This window comes from Chelonia mydas, chromosome 5 (genome assembly GCF_015237465.2).
Source record: "Chelonia mydas isolate rCheMyd1 chromosome 5, rCheMyd1.pri.v2, whole genome shotgun sequence".
NCBI lineage: Eukaryota > Metazoa > Chordata > Testudines > Cheloniidae > Chelonia > Chelonia mydas.
In genome coordinates, this window is record NC_051245.2 from 19,943,158 (window position 1) to 19,965,982 (window position 22,825).

The 22,825-nt window shown below is 37.8% G+C and overlaps 1 protein-coding gene across 6 annotated transcripts in view; it reads left to right on the plus strand.

Moving 5' to 3' along the window:
- WDR7 (WD repeat domain 7) overlaps nt 1-21,737 on the plus strand; it is a 346,125-nt gene extending 324,388 nt beyond the window's left edge. For all 6 annotated transcript variants that reach the window (XM_007055311.4, XM_043547548.1, XM_043547547.1 and 3 more), the window contains 2 exons: nt 12,021-12,125; nt 18,803-21,737. In XM_007055311.4, coding sequence (XP_007055373.2) covers nt 12,021-12,125; nt 18,803-19,006 — 309 coding nt within the window. In that variant the 3' untranslated portion in view covers nt 19,007-21,737. The remainder of the gene's footprint in view (nt 1-12,020; nt 12,126-18,802) is intronic.
- Nucleotides 21,738-22,825: the final 1,088 nt, after the last annotated feature.

Sequence of the window (22,825 nt, forward strand, 5' to 3'; positions counted from 1 at the left end):
ATTATTTGAACGAACATACCAGTTTAATTACGAGAATGTCTTTAGATTTAGACTTTTTTTTAGTGAAAATATGTTAAAATAGCTGAACATAAATGTTGTAGAATAAGGAGTTTGAATTATTTTTGGAATTCACATTTAGACATTTCTGAGAAAAAAATTTGTTTTTTGGTACGGCAACAAAAATTGAAGAAATTGTTTTAACATCTGTCTTTACGCATAAAACTATTTAACTTTAATATGTACTTTCAATTATTTCACACTATAAAATGTGTATCTAAGCACATAACACACTGTAAGAAAATTTGACACTTTGGTATGTGTTTTGAAAGGCAAGTGAGAGAACCAGAAAGGCAGAATTTACTAGACACAAGCAAAGAAGACAGAAACAGAATATCTGTAGAAAGTGAGCTTTCTTAAAACAAAGGCATCAAACTTAATTATATCAGATTATTATTATTATTTATTATTTATATACTGCAATGGCACACGGGTAAAGAGTGTTTTCCAGATGACAGGTTTCAGAGTAACAGCCGTGTTAGTCTGTATTCCCAAAAAGAAAAGGAGTACTTGTGGCACCTTAGAGACTAACCAATTTATTTGAGCATAAGCTTTCGTGAGCATCCGATGAAGTGAGCTGTAGCTCACGAAAGCTTATGCTCAAATAAATTGGTTAGTCTCTAAGGTGCCACAAGTACTCCTTTTCTTTTTCCAGATGAGGTATTTTAAAAATCTAAACCCCAAAATCCCTTGTTTAGGAAATACAGTACAGGGAAGATGGGGATCAAGGGTTAGAGGATGATTGTGGAGAGACAAAATTATAGCTGGTATAAGGGGACAAGAGAACCTCTCAAGTTTCTTCTATGGGAACTTAATGTATTGCACATTCAAGTTATTTTGTTGCATTGTCTTGTGGGGTTTTTTGTTTTTCTTACAATACAGTCATGATCATGTGCAGAAATGGCAGTGGTGATGGACACCTGTGGTGTTAGTGGAATACTACCCAAAATAAATGAATTTTGAGGAAGGATTTGAAGACAGAGAGTGAATTTTTAAATCAGGGCTGAAGGCTCTAGATACAGCTGAAGATAGGGCCCTTAGTTGTAAATTGCTTTTCAGTTGCATGAAAAAAAAAGATGAACAGATCTACGTAGGTTGGTGAAGCTGGAACACAGAATTCTTAAGTTTTGCATTACTCAAAATCCACCATACTTATGGGGTTGTTTTTTTTGTTTTTGTGATTGTTTTTTAGTATTTTACATGTAAAAATATTTATTGAAAATAACTATATCATACCCACTACAAGTTAGTAGTGTAGCGTTGTTGCGTTTAGAAAGCTGTGCAAAGTTAGTGTGGGGGTGTGCTATAACACTATACTAGTGATCTGTAAAGATCTTCTGGATCACAGGAATCTTTAGACTATGGGCTAATCTTAATCAGACACAGCTACAGCAAGCTACTATTTGAAATCAAAGGTCAATTCCATAATGGAATATTGATTACTTCCTAAACCACGTTTTGTAGATCCAGATATACCAGTCAGTTGTAGGTATGTATCATACGTAAATGTAAGGGTATAAGTTACCAGTAAATTAAATTATGTGTTCTAAAATTATAGAAAATTTGGCAGAAATCTGTAGAAATACACGGAATTGGGTAATAAAACAGGTTCAGCATGCTAGAGACCACTACAAGAGCTCTGTTACCCAGATGTGTACTACTTCTACAGATGATCCACCGAGAGAAGAAAAATATGCACTGGGCCTAGCAATTTGCACTGTTCTTGGCCATAGCAACTCTAGTTGGGGACTACAAGACAGTGATCTAGAATAGAAGTTAATGTATCTTGGGTGACTTTCTTTTCTCTTACACCATACCAATGTAAATGACATTGACAATAATCTTAAATTAGGGGATCTGTTTGTCATACTGATTCAAATACATATCACCAGTTAACAATAAAGGGAATTATTAGATCCACTTCTGATGATATATGTAAATGGCAATGTGTGGGTGAGGCTTCTGAGGGGATAGTGAAATCATTTATTTAGGCTGTAGTATGCTGTTGACACTTACCTATACATCTTTGTTTTCTGTCATCTAGGAATCTTGTTGGCTCCTGGATTGTTTCAGAATGGCCAGATAGCAGTTTTAGCCAAAACATTTGTTTTCATAGTCAATTGGGGCTACAAGTTGTGACCTTTCCTATCATATACAGACATCACCATCATTGCCCATTCTTTCATCACCTCCAGATTGCCGTAATGCAATGCACTCTGAATAAGGCTATACCTGATGGTAACTCAGCAACTTCAGCTTGTACAAAATGCATCCGTTTGCTTATTTAACAGTGTTTCACACAAAGAGCATATTGTATTTGTGCTCCATAGGTTCTCTGGTTTTCCAATGCATTTTTAGTGCAATTCCAAGGGTTGGTTTTGACTTTCAAAGCTCTTTATGGTTTGGTTTCTGTTCTCAGTGCTTTACATTCACATTAAAATTCAGCTGGGACATAATGGAGACTGCTGGTTGAAACGTCAAATAAGATTATTTGGTATGCTTGTGTGGTATGGGAGTATCTCATGCATGGGCTCTGCACCAGAATGGCAGGACCTCCGGAGGGGTTCACAAACAACTGTAGGTGGATCGCCACCACCCTTTCTTTCTTTATGGCTAGATGGGAGAGGGAAGTCCCCAAACTTTTCTTTTGTAATATGGGGTCATGATGTAGCAAAGGTTGAGAACCTCTAATCTAGAGGATCTTGCTTGTTTGATTCAGACTTCTTTATTGATTAGCAAAAAGAAAAGGAGTACTAGTGGCACCTTAGAGACTAACCAGTTTATTTGAGCATAAGCTTTCGTGAGCTACAGCTCACTTCATCGGATGCATTCAGTGGATCCGCTGAATGCATCCGATGAAGTGAGCTGTAGCTCACGAAAGCTTATGCTCAAATAAATTGGTTAGTCTCTAAGGTGCCACTAGTACTCCTTTTCTTTTTGCGAATACAGACTAACACGGCTGCTACTCGGAAACCTGTCTTTATTGATTAGGTGTGCTCTAGATTTGGGGGTATTTTTTACTGCAAAGTGAACCAAGTTTTTATGCAAGCTGAGGTTTTCAGGGAGGTCAAGTGTCCTTTATCGTCACCAGAATGTCAAGAGATTGTGTCTCACTCTTCCAGACGTGGACTTTGGTATAGTGAGCCATGCCATTGTGACCTAGACTGCATTGCTATTGTAATGTGTTTTATTTAGTGTACCACTGAAAACCAGATGTATATTGCTGCTCTTGCAGAGCACATCAACATGACTGCTCAAGGGGATTTGCCCCCAAAATCAGTGTCACTGGCTGCTTGTTAATGAGAGAGCTTCACAGTCTTCTCATTTTTAATGTGCAAATAACCAGTCTATACAAGGATTGATTTGCTCTGTCTCCTTTGGTGGAAGTGGAGACCTGGAACTGCCTAACTTCCCAAGCTACAAGCAGTAGACAATGTGTTCTTGGTGGACAGGGGGGGCTGTCTGATCTCTTCCTGCTTAATATTTGGTCAAAGCACATAGGAGGCACAGTTCAGGCTAGGTTTCCAGACTTTTCTTATGTATGCGTTTGGATTATAATACTTCTGTGTGATGCATCTGGGTACGTTGCTTTCCTTGATAACGCAATATCGTTTCCTTTCTGTTCATACACCCACAGGGTTTTGGGAATAGATATCCATAATGTGATGTATGTTTCTTCAGTAACGCAGTAGTTACATTAATATCCAGTTCTGTATTGAAAATACTTTTTTCAACTGCTGGTTAAAACAAAATAATTTAGAATATTGCTGCAGTGGAATTCAACACTTAGCACAGGTATTTACCTTTGACAGAACAATTTACTTCAGTGTAGAGTTTGGGAAATATTAGACCTTGAAATGGGTGTTCATAGCTTCCATATATGATGTGCTTTAGTACAGCAACACAGGCAGGTGCAGAAGTCAAATAGTCTCCCAGGAGCATCCCCCATTTAGAAAAAAAACAAATCAATTCATTGGGCAGAGGGATACGACACACAGCTGCACTTTGTCCCACTGTATTTTTTGTTCAAAATAAACGGTATCCGTGAACCAGTGCCACTGTTAAATGCACAGATATTAGATTTTTCCATAACATTCTGTAACTAATTCCAAGCAGAAAACATACCCATTTTGAGTGTAATCCAAAAGGCAAAAAAACTAAACAAATATTTTATCATGCACTTCCTTATGGAAGCAACAGAGGCACACATCCTTCTAGGTAGCCTTTAGCATAGCAATAAAATTGCCTCGGCCAGCCAAGCCTAAAAAGCAAGAACATTGGTTCAAATAAAATGCTTCTGATTGAGCTGCATAGATTTTGTGATATGCTTATTTACCTGACAAGTAAATAAAAGGGTGAGCATTGCCAAATGCACATTGAATAAGCCACAGAAAAGGTAAATCTGTGTTTTAAAGGATTAATGTCAGCTAGGAAAGTACATAAATTAAAACATCAGAGTGATGTGGCTCCCTTAAGGACTGTAGTTATTTGGATAAATTGTCAGTGGTAAAGAGTGCAACAAGTATGCTAGTGCTATTGATTTTCACCTTTGTATTACCAAAACATTTTTCATTGACACATATTAATTGCTTGTTAAGTGCTAAAGAGTTTGATGGTCTAAATATTGAATCCTATAATTAATTGGCCTTTTAGTTTTCCTTATCATTAAGCAATAGTGATTACATTAAAGGCACAAGGGTTTGCTTAAGTCGACATATCTTGTACATGATGTACAGTAAGAAAATATTACTATAGATTCCTAATACACGACCTCTTGTAAGTGCAGTATATCTTACTTTCTGTTGTCATGTAAGCTACTGTACTTTCCCACCATCAATTATAGGGTGCATCTTCCTATTGTAATTCAAGTTATAATGTTACAAACCCAGTTCTCAATAGGAAGATTATAATGTAGCCATTTAACACCAAGGTTTAGCCTGATACAGCACAGAGGCTCTCAGTGCAGAAACAATAATTATACTGTGCATATTTTTCAGAAAATAGTTTAAACGGTTACGGGTTTCTAATTCTAGTATTTTTTATTGCACGATGATAGCAAAAAGATATTTTCAAAATTAAGTTGTTTCGGCACTTATGCCAAATTTTTCAAACAGGTTTTCATAAACTCAGGAAATAAATCTGTTTTTAACCACCTAATGGCTTGAGCCTGAGTTTATTGAAGTCAGTGGCAAACTCCCATTTACTTACATGGTGCACGGTCAGGCCTTTAGTGGCCTGACTTTCAGAAGCGCTGATCATCTACAGCTCCCACTGAAGTCATTAAGATCTGTAGGTACTTGGGCACAGCACTTTTGAATATTGGTTTAGTTGCATCAGTTTAGGCATCCAAACATGAAGAAGTTTCTTGGGGCTGCAACTTGGGAGCCATCATCAGCACCATCCTCTCTTGCCCTGTATACTCAGGCTGTATCTAAATCTTCCCTAATATTTCTAAAATATGTCCTTTTTTTCTGTCTAGATGGGCAAACTTTAATCCAGAATCTCTCACCTGACATATTGTAACCTCTTCTCCAGGATCCCTGAACCAACACTCCATTCTGCTCATACAAAAGCAACTGCTAGGATCATCTTCCTTACAGGTTGCTTTGATCATACAGTAGAACCTCAGAGTTACGGACACCTCAGGAATGGAGGTTGTCCCTGACTCTGAAATGTTCATAACCGTGAACAACGTGCAGTTCAGGCTCCAGTCCCAGCAGCTGATGCTCCAAGCCAGATTCCAGCAGCAGCTGAACTCCCTCCTCAGTGCCAGCAGCTTAATTGCAGGCAGCTTCTTTCCCTGGGTCAGACTGCAACCTTGTCCCCCTCCCAGCCGGGGGAAGGTGGGTGAAAATAGTGCTTCCTCCCACCCCCGGGACGGGGGAGGGAGGCAGGGGTGAAAGCAGTGCAGACCCCAGTGCTGCTCCTGCTCCGCCAGCCCCCCTGGGCTGGCAGTTCAAGCGTCTTCACTCCTAGACGTAAGTGGGTGCCGGGGAGGGGGGGGGGGTGCAGGAGCAGCCCAGATGTGCCTGCCTTTAAGATGCAATACAGGCACAGTACTGTACAGTGTTTGCTTTTGCTTTTTTTTTTGTCTCCGCTGCTGCCTGATTGGTTACTCCCAGTTTCTCATGGTGTCCGGTGAACAGGTCAGTCCGTAATTCTGGTGTTCGTATCTTTGAGGTTCTATCTAGTATTAACTTTTTCTCTCACTGGCTGCCCTTGTTTCACCGAACCAAGTTCAAACTTCTTGTCTTACCTTTCAAGACCCTTCACAATTCTGCCCCTCTTTATTTGACTACTCTTGTCTCTTACTGTGCCAGTTTAATCTCCTACCGTCTACCAGCATTGCCCGTCTTGTCTGACCCTTTGTCAGCTTCTCAGGCAAATGTTTTCATGACTGCTTCCATCCTGCTCTTGAGTGTGCAATGTCCTCCCCTAACTGAGGCATAATGCTACTATTCTGTACTGCAGATCTCGCCTTAAGAATAACTTTGCAGTGATGCCTATAAGAAATCAGTCAATTTATAATGATTTAAGTATTCATAATTATCAAAAAAAAATTGCAGTTGTGTAGAGATATATTTAAAAACTGTATCCGCCTTGCCAAGTATTTTTGATGTCACTTGCCTTCTCAGATTGTGAGATCTTCAGGTAGAGTGCAACATCGAGCACAAAGGAGCCCCAGTTCTGCTTTGAACTCCAGGCACTGCCTTAATGTAAATATTAAGTAATACCCCACTGTGAATTTGGCCCAAGTAAAGCTACACAAAAAGTATTTAACTTTTAATTCAAGTGAAAGATAGTGCTACTATTTTAAATTTAAAATAATACTTATACATACATTTCAAAGTGCTTTACAAAGATGAATAAGCATCATGACCCCAAATTTACAGATGGGGAATCTGAGATATGGAGAGTTGTGTCTTGCTGAAGATCACACAGCAAGTCAGCGGCAGGGACAGGAGTAGAATCCAAGGCTCCTGACTCCGGGTCTTATGCACATAAAAATTGCATATAGGTTTTTACTTTAGCTAGAAGATGATGATGGGTGTGATTGTAATGTTGAAGTCCATTTGAGTTTTGCCCAAGTTAGGAGTCCAGACTAGGCCTTGGAAAGATCTTTGGTTGTATGGGTTTACAGGAAATATATTTCATTACAACTGTTTGTGAATTGTATATCTACTGCTGTGCGGATTACAGATTATAGTTTAAAGCAGCATTTCTCAAACTGTGGTCCGTGGACCTGAGGGTACTCCAGGGCGTCCGCCGGCCCAACTGATCAACTCATCCCCCTCCCTCTCTCAACTCCACCCCCTCCCTCCCAGTGCCTTCTGCATGCCACTGAACAACTATTCCCCAGAGTGCAGGAGGCACTGAGAAGGAGGGGGAGGAGCGGGGATGGAGCGTGCTCAGTGGAGGGGGCAGAAAGAGACAGGGGAGGGAGGGGTGGACCTTTGGGGGAAGGGGTGGAGTGGAGGCAGGGCCTTGTACTGAGTGGGGAGCTTTGGGGTCCGCAAAAAAATTTAAATCAAAATGGGGGTCCTCGGGTTGCTAAAGTTTGAGAACCGCTGGTTTAAAGTATATGTGAAAAAATGTTATGTACCACTAGTGGTTGAGTATTATGCCTTTTAAATAATTCCTTTACATTTCATCTACTACAAAAGGTTTGAACTTTTAATTAACATTTTTTTATGGCAGTGGTCCAAAAGATTTTAATTGCATGCTGCTAATTTAATCAAGTTCGGACATAAATGATTATGTCGATCAGTGGGAAAGGAACAGTGCTGCAAGCCTGTGCGTCCCAAGAGCTTTCCCATTTTCAGAAGGGCAAGTGGTGATAAAACATGCCAAGTACGTGCTTTGTTGGGAGATGTGTACTGTAGTTTTTGGCAGTCATAAGTCTTTTTTACTTTTTAAGCCTAAATACCTTTTTAAATATTAGAAACTTGAAATTCTAATATAAAATCCTATGTATTTTAAGACTTAATTAAATATGCATTTTCCATTATTTGTAGATTTTTTTTTAGTATGAGCACTAAATTCACTAAAAATATAGGTTTCAGAGTAACAGCCGTGTTAGTCTGTATTCGCAAAAATAATTTTTTACTAAAAATATAAAAGATATTAAAAATATCAAATTGTATTATTGGAAGGTAGCCAAGTAGAACAAAGTTCAGGCCATGCAAGTATTTACGTAATAAAAACAACTTAGTTTGACAGGTTAGTTTGCCCATAAAAGAATTATTACTCCCACTTAACAATAAACTCCCAAGTAAATATTTTAGACATTCAGTTTAAAGCTGATTTTTTTAACCTAAGTATTATACTTTAAAAAGCAATTCAATTAAAGCCATATTTTGTTAAGATACCTGACAAATGGCTTTGATTTGATTTAAAAACTGTAAGTTGGCAAGGGATTTGTTTCTAAACTGATTTAATTCAATTTTATAGGCTGAGAGATTGAAGCAGTTGAAAAGAAATTGTCAAAATATTTAAAACAGAAATGTTGACTGAAAAGCACATACCTAAGTTTACATTTACTCATTGACTCGAATGGTTTTGGTGCTCTCTCTGGATATTTGATGGGTTTCAACATTTTTGTAAATAAGAATGTACATAACAGACTGCAGAGGCTTCAAATGATCTCTCCTGGTCTTTGGGACAATTAGATATGAAAATGGCCTAAATACAAATTTACACAAAAATAGATTCCTTGTTGGGACTCTGGTATTGCTTTGCTGAATTTGAGACAGAGAGAGGGCAGGGGTTTCTTTTTCTGGCCAAAGTTTAGGAGATTTAACACTTGGAGACACAGTGCTTAATAATAATAATTAATAATTAATACCTTGCTCTTATGTAGTTCTTTTCATTCTTATAGAACCTTTTGTCCTGTGCTTGGTCCTGCACCCCTTGAGCATCCAAAATGCTCAGTGATGTCACTGGGAGTTTTAAATGTGCAAGGAAAATAGGCTCAGATCAGGTGTAATGCAGCGGTGTCCACCCTGTGGCCCTTGAGGCTCTAAATTCTGGTCCCCGAAAACAATTACGTTGAGAACATTTAAGTGGTTACAAATTGAGAATGTGTTCCATTTGCTCCCACACACACACACTCCTCCGATCCCCGATTCTGTCTCTGTTTTCCTGATTATTTTCCTCTCCTCTTGGTATGTGAATAAAGTGGAGAGGTAGATTTCGAGAATTTCAGACTTTACTAAATTGCACTGGCCCCAGTGCCTTTCTCCTCCTGCAGAGGATCTAGGCTTATTGTGAGGGAAAGTAGTTAGGGGACAAGACTTGCTTGTAGAGAATGTGGATGATTTGTAACACCTGTCAAGAATCGTCTAGGAGTACTTGGTCCTGCCTCAGCATAGGAGGCTGGATCAGATGACCTCTTGAGGATCCTTCCAGCCCTATATATCTGTGATTCTGTGATTTGTTGGCTCTGAAATCAACCTCTTTTGTATACTTGTTAGGATGGAGATTTTCCTTTGCAGTGGCCTGCAAATGCATTTTCATTTGCTGATGGGGGACCTGCTGAGAAGGAGTGATTTCTAAAAACGTACCTGTGCCTTTTGGGTATTCAAGCAAGCACATAGGTGCCAAAGCAAAACATGTATTGTAATAGCAGGAATACCCACTCTGAGTGCAAGTGAAGGTTTTTCTGTGTACAAAGTGGCACACTGTCAAACTTTGTCGGTGTAGTTTCTGGGGCTTGTTTGAAAATTTAGTCTTGAGCATTTTTCTCATTTGTTATTGTAATGTTATCACGTGTTCCTCCAAATAGCACCTTTCTTGTTTCATATAACAGAGAATGGAGTGTGCTTACTGTCTGTAAGCTTCAAAAATATTGATTGCTGTCATGGTAATGGTTATAGTGAATTTTATGGTGACATTTCAGATTTAAATATATCATGTCATATGTTCTTTCCTTGAGTTACTGCTACCATGGGATGATAAACTCCTACTGTAAAAATGTGTCATGTTAATGTTGTGCAAAGACTCTATCCGGACCAGTAATTTAATTATTTCATTTTATTTTAAATTACTTTTCTCTTTCTGTGTCCTCTGATTTACATTTGTTTAATTATGGTAGATAAACATAGACTCCTATTCTATCTTATCTTATCTATGAAGCTTTTTGAGCCATATAAATTGTCAAAAGCCATTCATGGATACTGACTCCAGAGCAGGTGGAGGAAAGGTCAGTTCTGCTACACAGAAGTCAAAGAAAAAAATTGCACCAAGAGGAGATCTCATGCAAATAACCTACCAACATCTTACTGTGGGCCTCTCCACTCCTGAAGTTCTCTGGTCCTCTGAAGAGCAGTGATAACTACCTCCAGCAGCCCAAGATAGGAAAAAAAATATAAGCACCAGTCATGGGCAAAGGCATGGTTTGGTTTTTAAAGAGTACATGTCGTTAAGGATCAGGGAGAAAGAGGTTAACTTCTAATCATGAAAGATGGGGGGTGGGGAGAGAGGGGCTCCTATTGGGATTACGTGAGAATCATTTAACAACCCTCTCCCTATTTGAGAAAGCTTCTTGATTGACTCTTCTCTCCCCAATGTCCCATTTGCCGTTTCTTTAAGTGAGAGAAAACTGCATATGGTGGTTCTTTTTTCTGCGGCTAACAGAAATGAAACCCAGTGAGAGAGACTTCCCTCCCCCACACCGCCTTTGAAGGTGTATACCAGCTGGCAGAATGTCAGTCAACTTGTAAATAATCATTGTTAGGACAACAGGAAATGTATTCAATATGCTCTGGGCCTCTCCAAAGGTCATAGCCCTGAGTCTAATGTCCACATATAATAATCAAGCAGGATGGGGTCTGTGATTGTAGTACTGGAAATGGTGGTCCTAATTTGCTGTCATCTAATTCCTAATTTGACATTACACAACAACTGGAACCCCTGGCAATAGGCAGGAGACATCGTCACTGAATAGCTGTGGGAATCCATATTATTTCTCCACACCAGCTGCCACAAAAAGATGCTGTATCCTTCATACTACATATTTATACAGAGGGGAAGAGAATGTTGGGGAGCTATGCAAAAATATTATCTGCAGATTCATTGGAATTTAGCATTCTCCAAAGATATACAAGATATAGGTGAAAAATTCTCCAAGATTTCAAACATAAGGCATGAGATTTGGAAGCTGAGTAACAAGAAAGAACCACTGATCATGTGACTATAAAGCTGTAGACGGGATATAGGTAACAGGATAGGATATAGGTAACAGGTATAGGTCTAATCACCTTCGCAGCAGATGAAGGTTGGCAAGTAAATGCTTGAAGTTGTTCCACCAAAGGTTTCTGGACAGTCAGCTTCTGAATCTCATGCCTGACATTTTAAACCAAGAGTTTAGCACTATTACTACAAATAGCCAAGAGAAGAATAATTCCCTTTTCTTCTAGTTAAGGTCGTAATTTTGAAAGTCTGAACCTTTTTCTACTATTCGATCAGAACATTTCTTCAGAATCCCTGAAAATGGACAAATGTTCACTTACTTGTATGCAAAACCACCACGACTGGCATAATTAACAGTCTCCGTAGAGAAGGCAAGGATGGCATAGAGACTGTATTACTGTTGTACCTAGTTTAGGACTGATGTATAACAATGGGGCATGGGGAAGCTTCAGCTGCTGCTGTACATGCTGCAGCTGTTCTGAGAACACAGAGAGAGAGAGAGGCCTTCTGCCTCCAAGGCTGTCCTAGTGCTGCCTTACACTATCACTGAATTCCCTCTCATTTATGAAATAATGAAATTATATTTGGTTTTCAGTTTGCCAGACTATGATCTCTTCACTATACTTAGTTTTAACTGACAGTTATGACCTATATCTATAAGTCATTTCTATAGATACACATTCTGTTAGCTTTGTGTTCAATTTGTGTCTGTGTGGCACCATAATGGTGCTGAGTAATTAATCTTCTAAACTACATGTTTTCCTCTTTGTTAGACTATCCATGGCCATAAAGGGCCAATAACTGCTGTGGCTTTCGCTCCTGATGGACGGTACCTTGCCACTTATTCCAACACAGACAGTCACATCTCCTTTTGGCAGGTAAGAATATACACAAAAGGCAAAGGTATATACGCGATGCTAGTATTGTAAATGGGGCTGAGTTTTTGGCATTTGTACAGTCAACTTTTTGGGTCTTTTTAAAAAATGTTATTCAGTACTAGTGTAACCTCTGACAAAGGAAAAAATAGTGTATCATTATGGCTGAAATAACAACCATCCCAAAAATCAGGAAATTCCAAAACTTAAAGCTGAAACCAGAACATAAATGCTCTCATTTTGGAGAATCCATATACAGAACTATATCTCCCCACTGATTTTTCTCTTGCTTCCCCCTATTTTATTGCCCCACTAGTTCTTTTTCACATGCTGTCTGTGATGCTCTCACACAGGCATGTTGATAAAGGGTAACATTTTCAAAAGTGACATAGGCCCTTAGCAATTTAAGTACCATTGAAAATCAATGGGATTTAGGTTCCTGAATGCCTAAATCACTTAAACATTAGACTTAGACTCCTTAGTTACTTAGGGTAACATTTTGACAAATGTATTCACTCATGTTATCTGTATAAATAGATTATAAATTGTATAAATGTATCTGTTGAATAAATATATATGTATAAACAGATAAGGTCCTTGCAATATGGACCTCTGTCTATCTTAGGTGCTGATATATTGCCCATTACCGTAGAATTATCTGAGCATCTCACAGTTTTTTAATATATATATCTCCCCACAACATACTTGTGAAAGAGGGAAGTACTATTATTTCCATTTACTTTACAAATGGAGAACTGAGGCACAGAGAGACCACACAACTTTACCAAGGAAACAGGAAGGGTGTGGCATGTCATTGAATTGAACCTGGATCCCTGAGTTCCAGGAAGCTAGCACCCTATCTATTAGACCACCCTCCTCTGTTTGCATTTTATATCTGTGACGATATCTGTGATTACCAATGCTCCTACATAAATAATAATATACCTTTGTATTACTATTTTTAAATGTAGGGGGGTGAGTTTTACAGTAACTCCTCACTTAAAGTTGTCCCAGTTAATGTTGTTTCATTGTTACGTTGCTGATCAATTAGGGAACATGCTCATTTAAAGTTGCTCAATCCTCCCTTATAACGTTGTTTGGCAGCCGCCTGCTTTGTCCACTGCTTGCAGGAAGAGCAGCCCGTTGGAGCTAGCTGGTGGGGGCTTGGAACCAGGGTGGACCAGCAGCCCCCCTATCAGCTCCTCTGAGTTCCCTGTGCGACAGCCGCCCAGCAGGCTATCAATTGCCGGAAGTTCAGCTGTCCCTCCCCCCACCGCCCTGTGTTGCTCCTGCCCTCTGCCTTGGAGCTGCTCCCGGGAGCCTCCTGCTTGCTGTGCAGGGTGGAGGGGGAGAGGTGCTAACGTCAGGGTGTCCCCCTCCTGCTGCTCTTGCCCCCTGCTCCTTTACCCCGTCTCCACAGTGGGGCGGGGGGGGCACAACACGACTCAGGATGGGGGGAGCTTGCTGGCAGCAGCTGCTGTCTCAACTTGCTGATCTACTTAAAAAGACAGTGTACTTAGAGTGGGGTTAACGTACTTAAGGGGGCAATGTGCGTCTCTCTCTTTCTCACACACACACACATGGTGTGTGTTTCTTCTCTCTCTGCCATGCAGTCTCCCCTCCCTCCATTCATGCTGCCTTGTAGAGTGTGAGGTTACATTAACAACAATGCATTAACCCATGAGGGCTCAGTTGAGTGCTAGTTCATCATTTAGCAGTAAGGCATTCCCTGGGAAATATCCCATCCTCTGACTCCACCCCCTTAACCAAGCTTCACAATCATCATTGCTGTGTACAGTATTAAATTGTTTCTCTGTGTGTGTGTGTGTGTGTGTGTGTGTGTGTGTGTGTGTGTGTGTATAGTCTTTTGTCTGGCAAAAAAAAAGTTCCCTGGAACCTAACCCCCTATTTACATTAATTCTTATGGGGAAATTGGGTTCACATAACATCGTTTTGCTTAAAGTAGCATTTTTCAGGAACATAACTACAATGTTAAGCAAGGAGTTACTGCACTGTGTTTTTTGTTGTTCATGTGCACACTAAAAATATGTAACCTCTAGGTAACTCCAGAACATTAATAAGTTTGGAACTTCATGGAATAACACTATATTCTTAATCAAATACCCATACTTCTATAACTTGTATTGATGCCTTGTAGATGTAAGGGTACATTGATGGTTGACCAAACAAGAGCCTGCCCTGCACTTAGTGAGTAGACCCTCTAAGCAGGTGTTTGTGGTTTTTCGTTTGTTTGTTTTTATTTCCTTTAAATGAATTTTTATGCTAAGGCTTGAGAATTTGATCTAAGTATTTTAATCAAAATTCTTATTGTTGTTAATATATATTTATATTATATAGTACCAAAAGTGAACTGTGCACTTTATAAAAAGCAGGATAACAACATTTCTATCCTTTTGAGTTTAAATTAATAGTTTGAACAATATTTTTCTTTCTTATGGTTTTTTTATCCTGCAAAGGGAACAAGAACAGATCCATATGCAGAGTTGGATCTTTAGACTTTTTTTTTTCTTTTCCTTAGAAGACTTTGCAGTTGGGCTGTGTGATAGGGTACATTTGGATAGCTCTGTCCCTTTTTTCCTCTGGAGCTCAGAGTTCCAATTCTATTTCAGGTCACCAGTATAAAGGATTTTAGTAGTTGCCATTTAGTTCCCCTTTGATCATAGCAAAACATCAGCACTCAGTGTAGCATGATTGGCAGAACCCAAGAGACAACAGAAAGGAAATAGCAAGTCAGAGTGAAGGTTTGTTGGCAAAGCTGGATGGGGAAGTATGTACAGCACTACCCTCATTTGTGCATAACCTGTCCCTCGCTTTCATGTGTAATCAATTCATATTGAATTCTAAAGAAAAAGATATTGGCATTAATGTATTGGGGTATTTATAGCTTTACGTTTAGTTTCCATTCATATTTTTAAGCAATTAACATTCACCTTTACCTTACATGTCATTAAGAGTTTTAAAACATATGCATTTAAATAGGAAAACCAACTCAAATGGCCGAAGGATGTAAAAGTGTTTTTAAATTATATACTTAAATAATAGTTATCTGAAAAACAAGTGGGCTTGATTCTGCAGTTCATGCAGGCACAATACCCATCAAAGACAGTGGGAGTTTTGCCAGCAGTAAGACTGCAAGACTGGACCCAGTATGCCTGCGGATGTTAGTTAATGTTTTTTTTTAATCTTCCACAATTTTCTGTATGCCATTCAGTAATACTGTACATGCCATAAAAAGTGCTGAATTATTATCCATCATATATTGTGCTTTCTGAAATAGTGAATAAGAACAGTAAAAATGTTCAACCATCAGTACATATACTTAGTTTAACTACCTGGGAAAGCAATCAGGCTTATTGATTTTGATCTTTTACATAGAATCATAGAAAAGGGACCTCACTTAAAAAAACTTCATATTCAGGCACAGGTTTAAAAATGTGAATTGCCAGATTTTACTGTGTATAAATCTATTCATGTTAAGCTGGCTTTTACATAAAGAGTTAAATGTACCTATGCATTTAGTTTTAAAATGTGACCTGGTGCACTAGTGATTTTTTTCCCCTCTGTGTTCTATTCGGTACTATTATTAATGCAGGAAAATCAGTAACATTAGTCATCTTAAAAGGGTTATTACTCAAGATGATTTAAATTGTGAAAATGTCAGTGGTGCTTGCATGCTCCCTGCTAGAGATGCCATGATTTACACTCTCTGACACCATTCTGCTGCTGAGAAGGGCTAGAAAAAGTAATGGCTTATATTTTGTACTGATCAGAATTCAGAACATGGTGTCAGCAATAACACATCTTAAATGTCCTAAGATTTGCCCAGGTTTCAAGTGCCCAGTCTTAGGTATACAGCTGGACCATCATCTACCTATTGTATAGAAATCCTAGCATCCTAATACATTTTTATATGGGGAGACTTTCAAGAGTATTGGAGCATTTAATAGAATGGAAGTTTTTGAGGGAGTTTTTCTTGTTTTTAAAACATATAACAAAATATAATTCAAAAATATTGGACAATTTTTCAAAGAATATAGATCAACAAATATGTTTAAAGGTTTCATCTCTTAATATTTTGTTGATATAAATAGCAGAAAGAGGGTGAAGCTTTTGTTGTTGTTTTTTAAAAGATTATCACAGAATCATAGAAATGTAGGGCTGGAGGACACCTTGAGAGGCCATCAAGTCCAGCCTGCCTGCACTGAGGCAGGACCAAGTAAACCTAGACCATCCCTAACAGGTGTGTGTCCAGTCTGTTTTTAAAAACCTCCAATTGTGGGAATTCCACAACCTCCCTGGAAACCTGTTTCAGAGCTCAACTACTTTTAGAGTTAGAAGGTTTTTCCTAATATCTCCCTTGCTGCAGATTAAGCCCATTATGTCTTGTCCTACCTTGAATGGACATGGGGAACAGTTGATCACCGTCCTCTTTATAATAGCTTTTAACATATCTGAAGACTATCAGATCCCTCTCCCACCATAATCTTCTTTTCTCAAGCCTAACAAACCCAGGCTTTTTTAAAAAGCTTTTCTCATATGTCAGGTTTTCTAAACCTTTCATCATTTTTGTTGTTCTCCTCCAATTTATTCATCTCTTTCCTAAAGTGTGATGCCCAGAATTGGATACAGTATTCCAGTTCAGGCCTCACCAGTGCCAATTAGAGCAGGACAGTTACATCCCATGTCTTACAGATGACACTCCTGATAATACATACCAGAATAATATTAGCCTTTTTTGCAACTGCATCACATTATTGACTCATGTTCAGATTGTGATCCACTATAACTCTGAGATCCTTTTCAGCAGTACTACCTCCCAGCCAGCTTGTCCCCATTTTGTAGCTGTGCATTTGATTTTTCCTTCCTAAGTGAAGTACTTTGCACTTTACTGAATGTCATCTTGTTGATTTCAGACAACTCTCTCATTCTCTGATTTGTCAAGGTTGTTTTGAATTCTAAACCTGGCCTCCAAGTGCTTGTGATCCCTCCTGGCTTGGTGTCATCCACAAATTTTATCAGCACATTCTCCGCTCCATTATCCAAATCATTAATGAAAATATTGACTAGTACTGGACCCAGGACTGACCCCTCTGGGACCCCATTAGAGATAGGCTCTCCCTGTTTGATAACTACTCTTTGAGTATAGTCTTTCAACCACCTGTGCACCCACCATATTAGTAATTTCATCTAGACCACATTTCCCTAGTTTGCTTATGAGAATGTCATGTGGGCCTGTGTCAAAAGCCTTACTAAAGTCAAAATATATCACATCTACTAATTCCCCCCATCCACTAGGCCAGTAACCCTGTCAAAGAAGAAAATTAGATTGGCTCAGCATGATTTGTTCTTGACAAATCCATGTTTACTATTTCCTATAACCATATTATCCTACAGATGCTTACAAATTGATTGTTTATCAATTGTTCCAGTATTTTTCCAAGTAACTAAGTTAGGTTTACTGGTCTGTAATTCCCTGGGCCCTCTTTGTTCCCCTTTTTAAAGATGGGTGTATTATGTTTGCCCTTCTCCAGTCGTCTGGAAATTCACCTGTCCGCCATGAGTTCTCTGTTATGCCATTGGGACCACTCTTGTTCTGTTGTGCAGATATACTCCAGCATCCAAAAAGTCTTTTCCATCTCTAATTTTTGTGATTCTAACATGTTTCAATATATATTCCAAAAGAAATATAACAGTTATAATTTATAATTTTTGATTACTTACTTCAGTTCTGAAATGCTATTGTTTAAATGAATATAAAGAAGTTGTAGGTGATACTTTTTAATATATTAAAGTGATAGACTTCATTATAGGTTTAAGCTAATATGTTGGTTGAGATCTCACTATTTAATTTGAAGTAGATAGAATCAAAGGAAAATGGAATTTTAAAAAGGCAAATGATGAGACTGGAATTAATTTCTTTACCACTAATTCTGTTTCTAAACTTCGCTGAGTTTCCATGCCTTGCAAAAGAGTGTAACTTGCAAAAGCCAGAAACTTGGCTGTACTTTATTTCTCCATTTAGTCCAATTTAAAAAAAAATAATTTTCATCATGTCTTGCAGGGAAAAAAGGGAGGAGAACATTTTAAAATCTGGCTGTAAAAGTGTCGTTTAAGATAATGTTGCCAGGGTGTCCCTATTCTCTGTTTGTCAGAGGGTGGAGATGGATGGCAGGAGAGAGATCACTAGATCATTACCTGTTAGGTTCACTCCCTCTGGGGTACCTGGCATTGGCCACTGCAGGATACTCGACTGGATGGACCTTTGGTCTGACCCAGTATGGTCGTTCTTATGTTCTTATGATTATACCAATGTAAAGTCTACAGATCGGTAGAAAAAAGGAAAGCAGTAATATATGCACTACTAAATTTAGCACAACTAGTTTCATTTTGCAGAGTTGTGTATAGAGTTAATTAAGCATTTGCAAACATACTGCTTAGGTTCTCAGCATCTCTTTAGTTTAAAACAGTGGTTTTTGGAGAACTAAATAAAATTTTAATTGAAGGTCATTAGAGAGGGCAGCCATTTAGCTGGTACTGGGAGGTCTTATTAAAAGTTTTCTGCAGATATCAAAGAGAAAAGGCTTTGTTTCACATTAAATTATTCTTCACAAGAAACCCTTTGGTTTCAGTGTTGACTCTTTCTTTTTCTATTACTGCAGATGAACACCTCTCTTTTGGGAAGTATTGGAATGCTGAATTCTGCACCTCAGCTCCGTTGTATTAAAACATACCAGGTGCCTCCTGTCCAGCCTGCCTCACCAGGTTCACACAATGCACTCAAATTGGCACGGCTGATCTGGACTTCCAATCGCAATGTTATTCTTATGGCACATGATGGCAAAGAACATCGATTTATGGTCTAGAGTCAGGCTCTCTGTTGCTAGAAATATATTTTTTGTTGTACAATTCCCTGTAATTCTCTCTTTCTCTGTTCTTTTGTAACACTGGATTACCCACACCAGTGCCTATATAAATCATCCAATGGGACCAGCCAGACTGCAACATTTCTGCATGGTTCCCTAGAGCAGAATCTTGCTTCTGCCAGCTATTGATTCAGAGGTATGTCCACCAGCTCAACCAAGTGTGGTTATTCTATCACCATGTAGTTTTTCCTTACCGTTGATAAGAGGGACGAAGATGGCTATTGGGAAAGCTCTTGTTGCTTGGTGCAACAGAAGCTGAAAAAAATCAACATCACTGAGGTTGCACTCCTTGACTAGATCAGTATTTTCAGGAATCATACCCCAACCTTTGAAGTTGGGCTGAATCAAGTCACTTTTACATTTTAAATGGAAGTAATGCAGAGCAGTCCTAATTATAAATATTATTTTCCTTTTGAGGTTCTTAAAGAAGCTTACTGTTTACCAAAAAGGTTCTATGTTTACATGTACTTTCTTCTAGTGACTATGGGGTGACCATTGGGTGAGGTTTCATAGGGTTTAGCAGTTAGCTTCTTGGGGATAACTGTAATGGGATTCATGAGAAAGTATATGAGGAATTAGGTTTTCAGGAAAAGAGTAGCCATTGTTCTCATTTTGAAGAAGCCTATTTCCTCTCATAAAGTTTAAGTTCTTGCTTGAATTGGAAGTTGTGGCATACTAGGTCATTGTTTTTGTGACCTGGAAGAAAGAATGAGCCGTCCACATGTAAATACCAAGAATCTCTTAAAGAGGGGAAATGAAACTTGAAAAAAAGAATACTTATGCACAAAGTTGTGTTTTTTCTGTATTCCCTTTGCTTCTACTGCAGATATTTATATTTTAAAAAGACCTTTCTCTTTCCCACTTGTGCTGGAACTTGCAGGAAAATGAGAATCCTGCATTTATGCCATCACATCCTGTTGCTGTATAAACTATTGCAGTGTCACAAACTCAGTTTGGCTTCATTGAAGGACTGAGGAGTAAGAATGCAAGTGCGCTTGATGGAAACACAGATATCACTGATATTTAGCAACTCAAAAATTATGGAAAATATGTAAAAGGTGAGTTAGTTGTTATTTGAATCCAATATATTTAAACATTTTCCCCAGTAAGAGAATTCTTCTGTAATGTAAGCTATAATTGTTCACATTTTCCCTCTTTCTTACATATCTCATTTTGTGAAATATCAAATAATGTGAAAAATATGCTGGTTTATGCTCAAAGTAAAAAAAAAAATCCATAAAATACTATTTTATTTAAACATATTGATATAAGTGTTTGTATAGCTTTTATTTTCTTTGCCATTTTTGTCTAGAAAACTCACAGAAGAGAGAAGGCTCACATTAAATGATGACATAAAGTTAAAGGTGGTACTTGCCATAAAATCCAATAGAATGAGAAAAAATGAACAAAGAAAATAATGGCTTCTAAATTTCAAATGCATTGTTTTCTAGAGGCAGTCTGTATAGTACACTATACATGAAAGTAGGATCTACAGTCCAGAATCAACATATCTGTTGTTTACTATAGTTTTTACAAACAACGTAAGAAATTAAGACCATTAGGAATGTTTATCTCATATTGCTGTAAATCTTATTCTTTCTAACTATGGCAAGGCTGTAGTATATAGTGGTGGTAAAATTCTGTAGTAGAATTTTTGATGCTTTTCCTTAAAGTAAACTTATACAACATGCATGTACATTGTATTTATAAAGAGATATATATAGGTCTCCATGACAAGAAGCAAAGAATTACACAGCATATACAATATTTGTCTGTAGAATCAAATGCTGTAGTGCTACATTTAAGTATAGGCATATGAGGAAAATTAAAAGGTACATTTTATTCATTCTTCTATAGGCATTCCAAAGTCATATTTACTTGTTATAATATTTTTCAAGTACATATATGTTTATTTTTAAAATCTAAATGGAAACACAATAGCAATGGGTATGCTAAAGAAGATTTTCTTTAGTATACAGTAAAATACCTTGCATTGCATGTGTAATTAAAAGTTTGCTTTAAACTAAAAATTTAATGGATTACAAAAAAATTGTAAAAGAAAGAGGGCAATCTACTTCCAGTACTGAAAAATAGTTAAATGTAGCAAAAGCTAAATTAGCAAAATTTTCAGAAGATTATGACCACTTCTGCAAATGTTTTATACAACACATCTAAAGCAACAGTCAGGATTGCAATCTAATGTGGAGTTAGTGTTACTTGGCTAGAAAATGCAGTAATGCTTAGTGGGTGGAAATAGATTATCTAACTGCTTAACTAATATTTGCACATTAGTTAAACACAAATCTCCATTTCAGTGACTTTGTTAACCCTACTCCCAAATTTCAACACAGATTAGATTTCTCAGCACTGCAGTAAAATTTGTGTTGTCATTCCAGTGTAAGCTTTTAGTATTTTATTGATTTGTTAGTACTGTATTTGGACTTGTCCTTGTAAATGTGGAGATGTATGTGGCTTTATTGGCGGTTTACAAGCTAAAGATGACATGATGAGATAACTGTATGAAAATGTTGTAATGATTGAAGTCACTGTGAATGTTAAATGATGAAAATGTTTGCCTCTCAAGAAATTTCTTGATTCCACTTAATTGCTACTGTATGTATTAATGCTATGTACATATGTTTGTGAAATAAAACTGAACAGTATTGAAGGATATTGTTCCTATATTATCATCCTAACTGTGATGTGATCACACACAAATGCATCCTTAGTTCCATTACTTACTTGACATTCATTTTTATTTTTCTTATGCACAGAAATAAATTCTTACATTTATTTGAATAAGGTTACATTTCACTAAGTTGGATGAAGATTCATGTTCAAGAGACTCCAGGCCTCCTTAACAAAAAAGAAGTCGGAAAGTGCTGAGGGAAAGCTATTATCTTTTCTGACTATGAGAACAGTGTGAGTCAACCAGTTAAAGATGGTGATGATCTTCCAGAACCTCAGCAACATCCTCTGTAGCGTGGGTAAAGCTATGCTCTCTTCTGGTTATTCAAGTCCTAGATCTCTCTTAAGAGGGAGAGTAATGGAACCAAATTATGCATCGAGATTTTCTGACATGGACTACTGTCCACTGGGAACTGAGCTGAGATTATTAAATTTGTTTAATGTAATACTTTGTTTGGATTTGAATTTGCATCCCCCCAGTAAGAAAAAGCATGATTGCGTTTGAGTAAGAATAACAAAATTGATCATTATTGCTTAAAAAGGTTTACAGCATAAGCAGTGAATGTAATCTTTCTCTTAGTGTTCAGATAAGATAGTACAGTTTGAATTGAGTCAATCATTTACATAACAAGACTTTAAAAAAACAGATAAAAACAAAAGGAGTTGGTTGCAACATATTTGAGTCCTGAATTTTCAAGGTGTGTGTATGTGTTAAAATCATTCATGACTTAAATATTTTCTCATAGGTAAAATATGCTTAATAACAGTTTGTTGGTGATCACATAAACTGATCAAATGTGGAAAGGGCATGACATTAATAGGAAGGTAAAGCCAGGCAGTGCTGGATGAACTTTCACCTTTCACCTCTTCAGCTGACAGACAGAGTTGAGTGTTGAAAAATCAATACTTAGGAGCCAGGAGGGAAATATTTTCAACCTCTAACTAGAGAATGTATTTTGACAAGGCCAAGATAATCCAAGCTGCACAGGAGAAAGAGAAACGAAGACTCATTTTTAAAGCTTGACACTTCAAGGTGTTTTTGTACAATGGTTTAGAGAAAGCGTCGATACA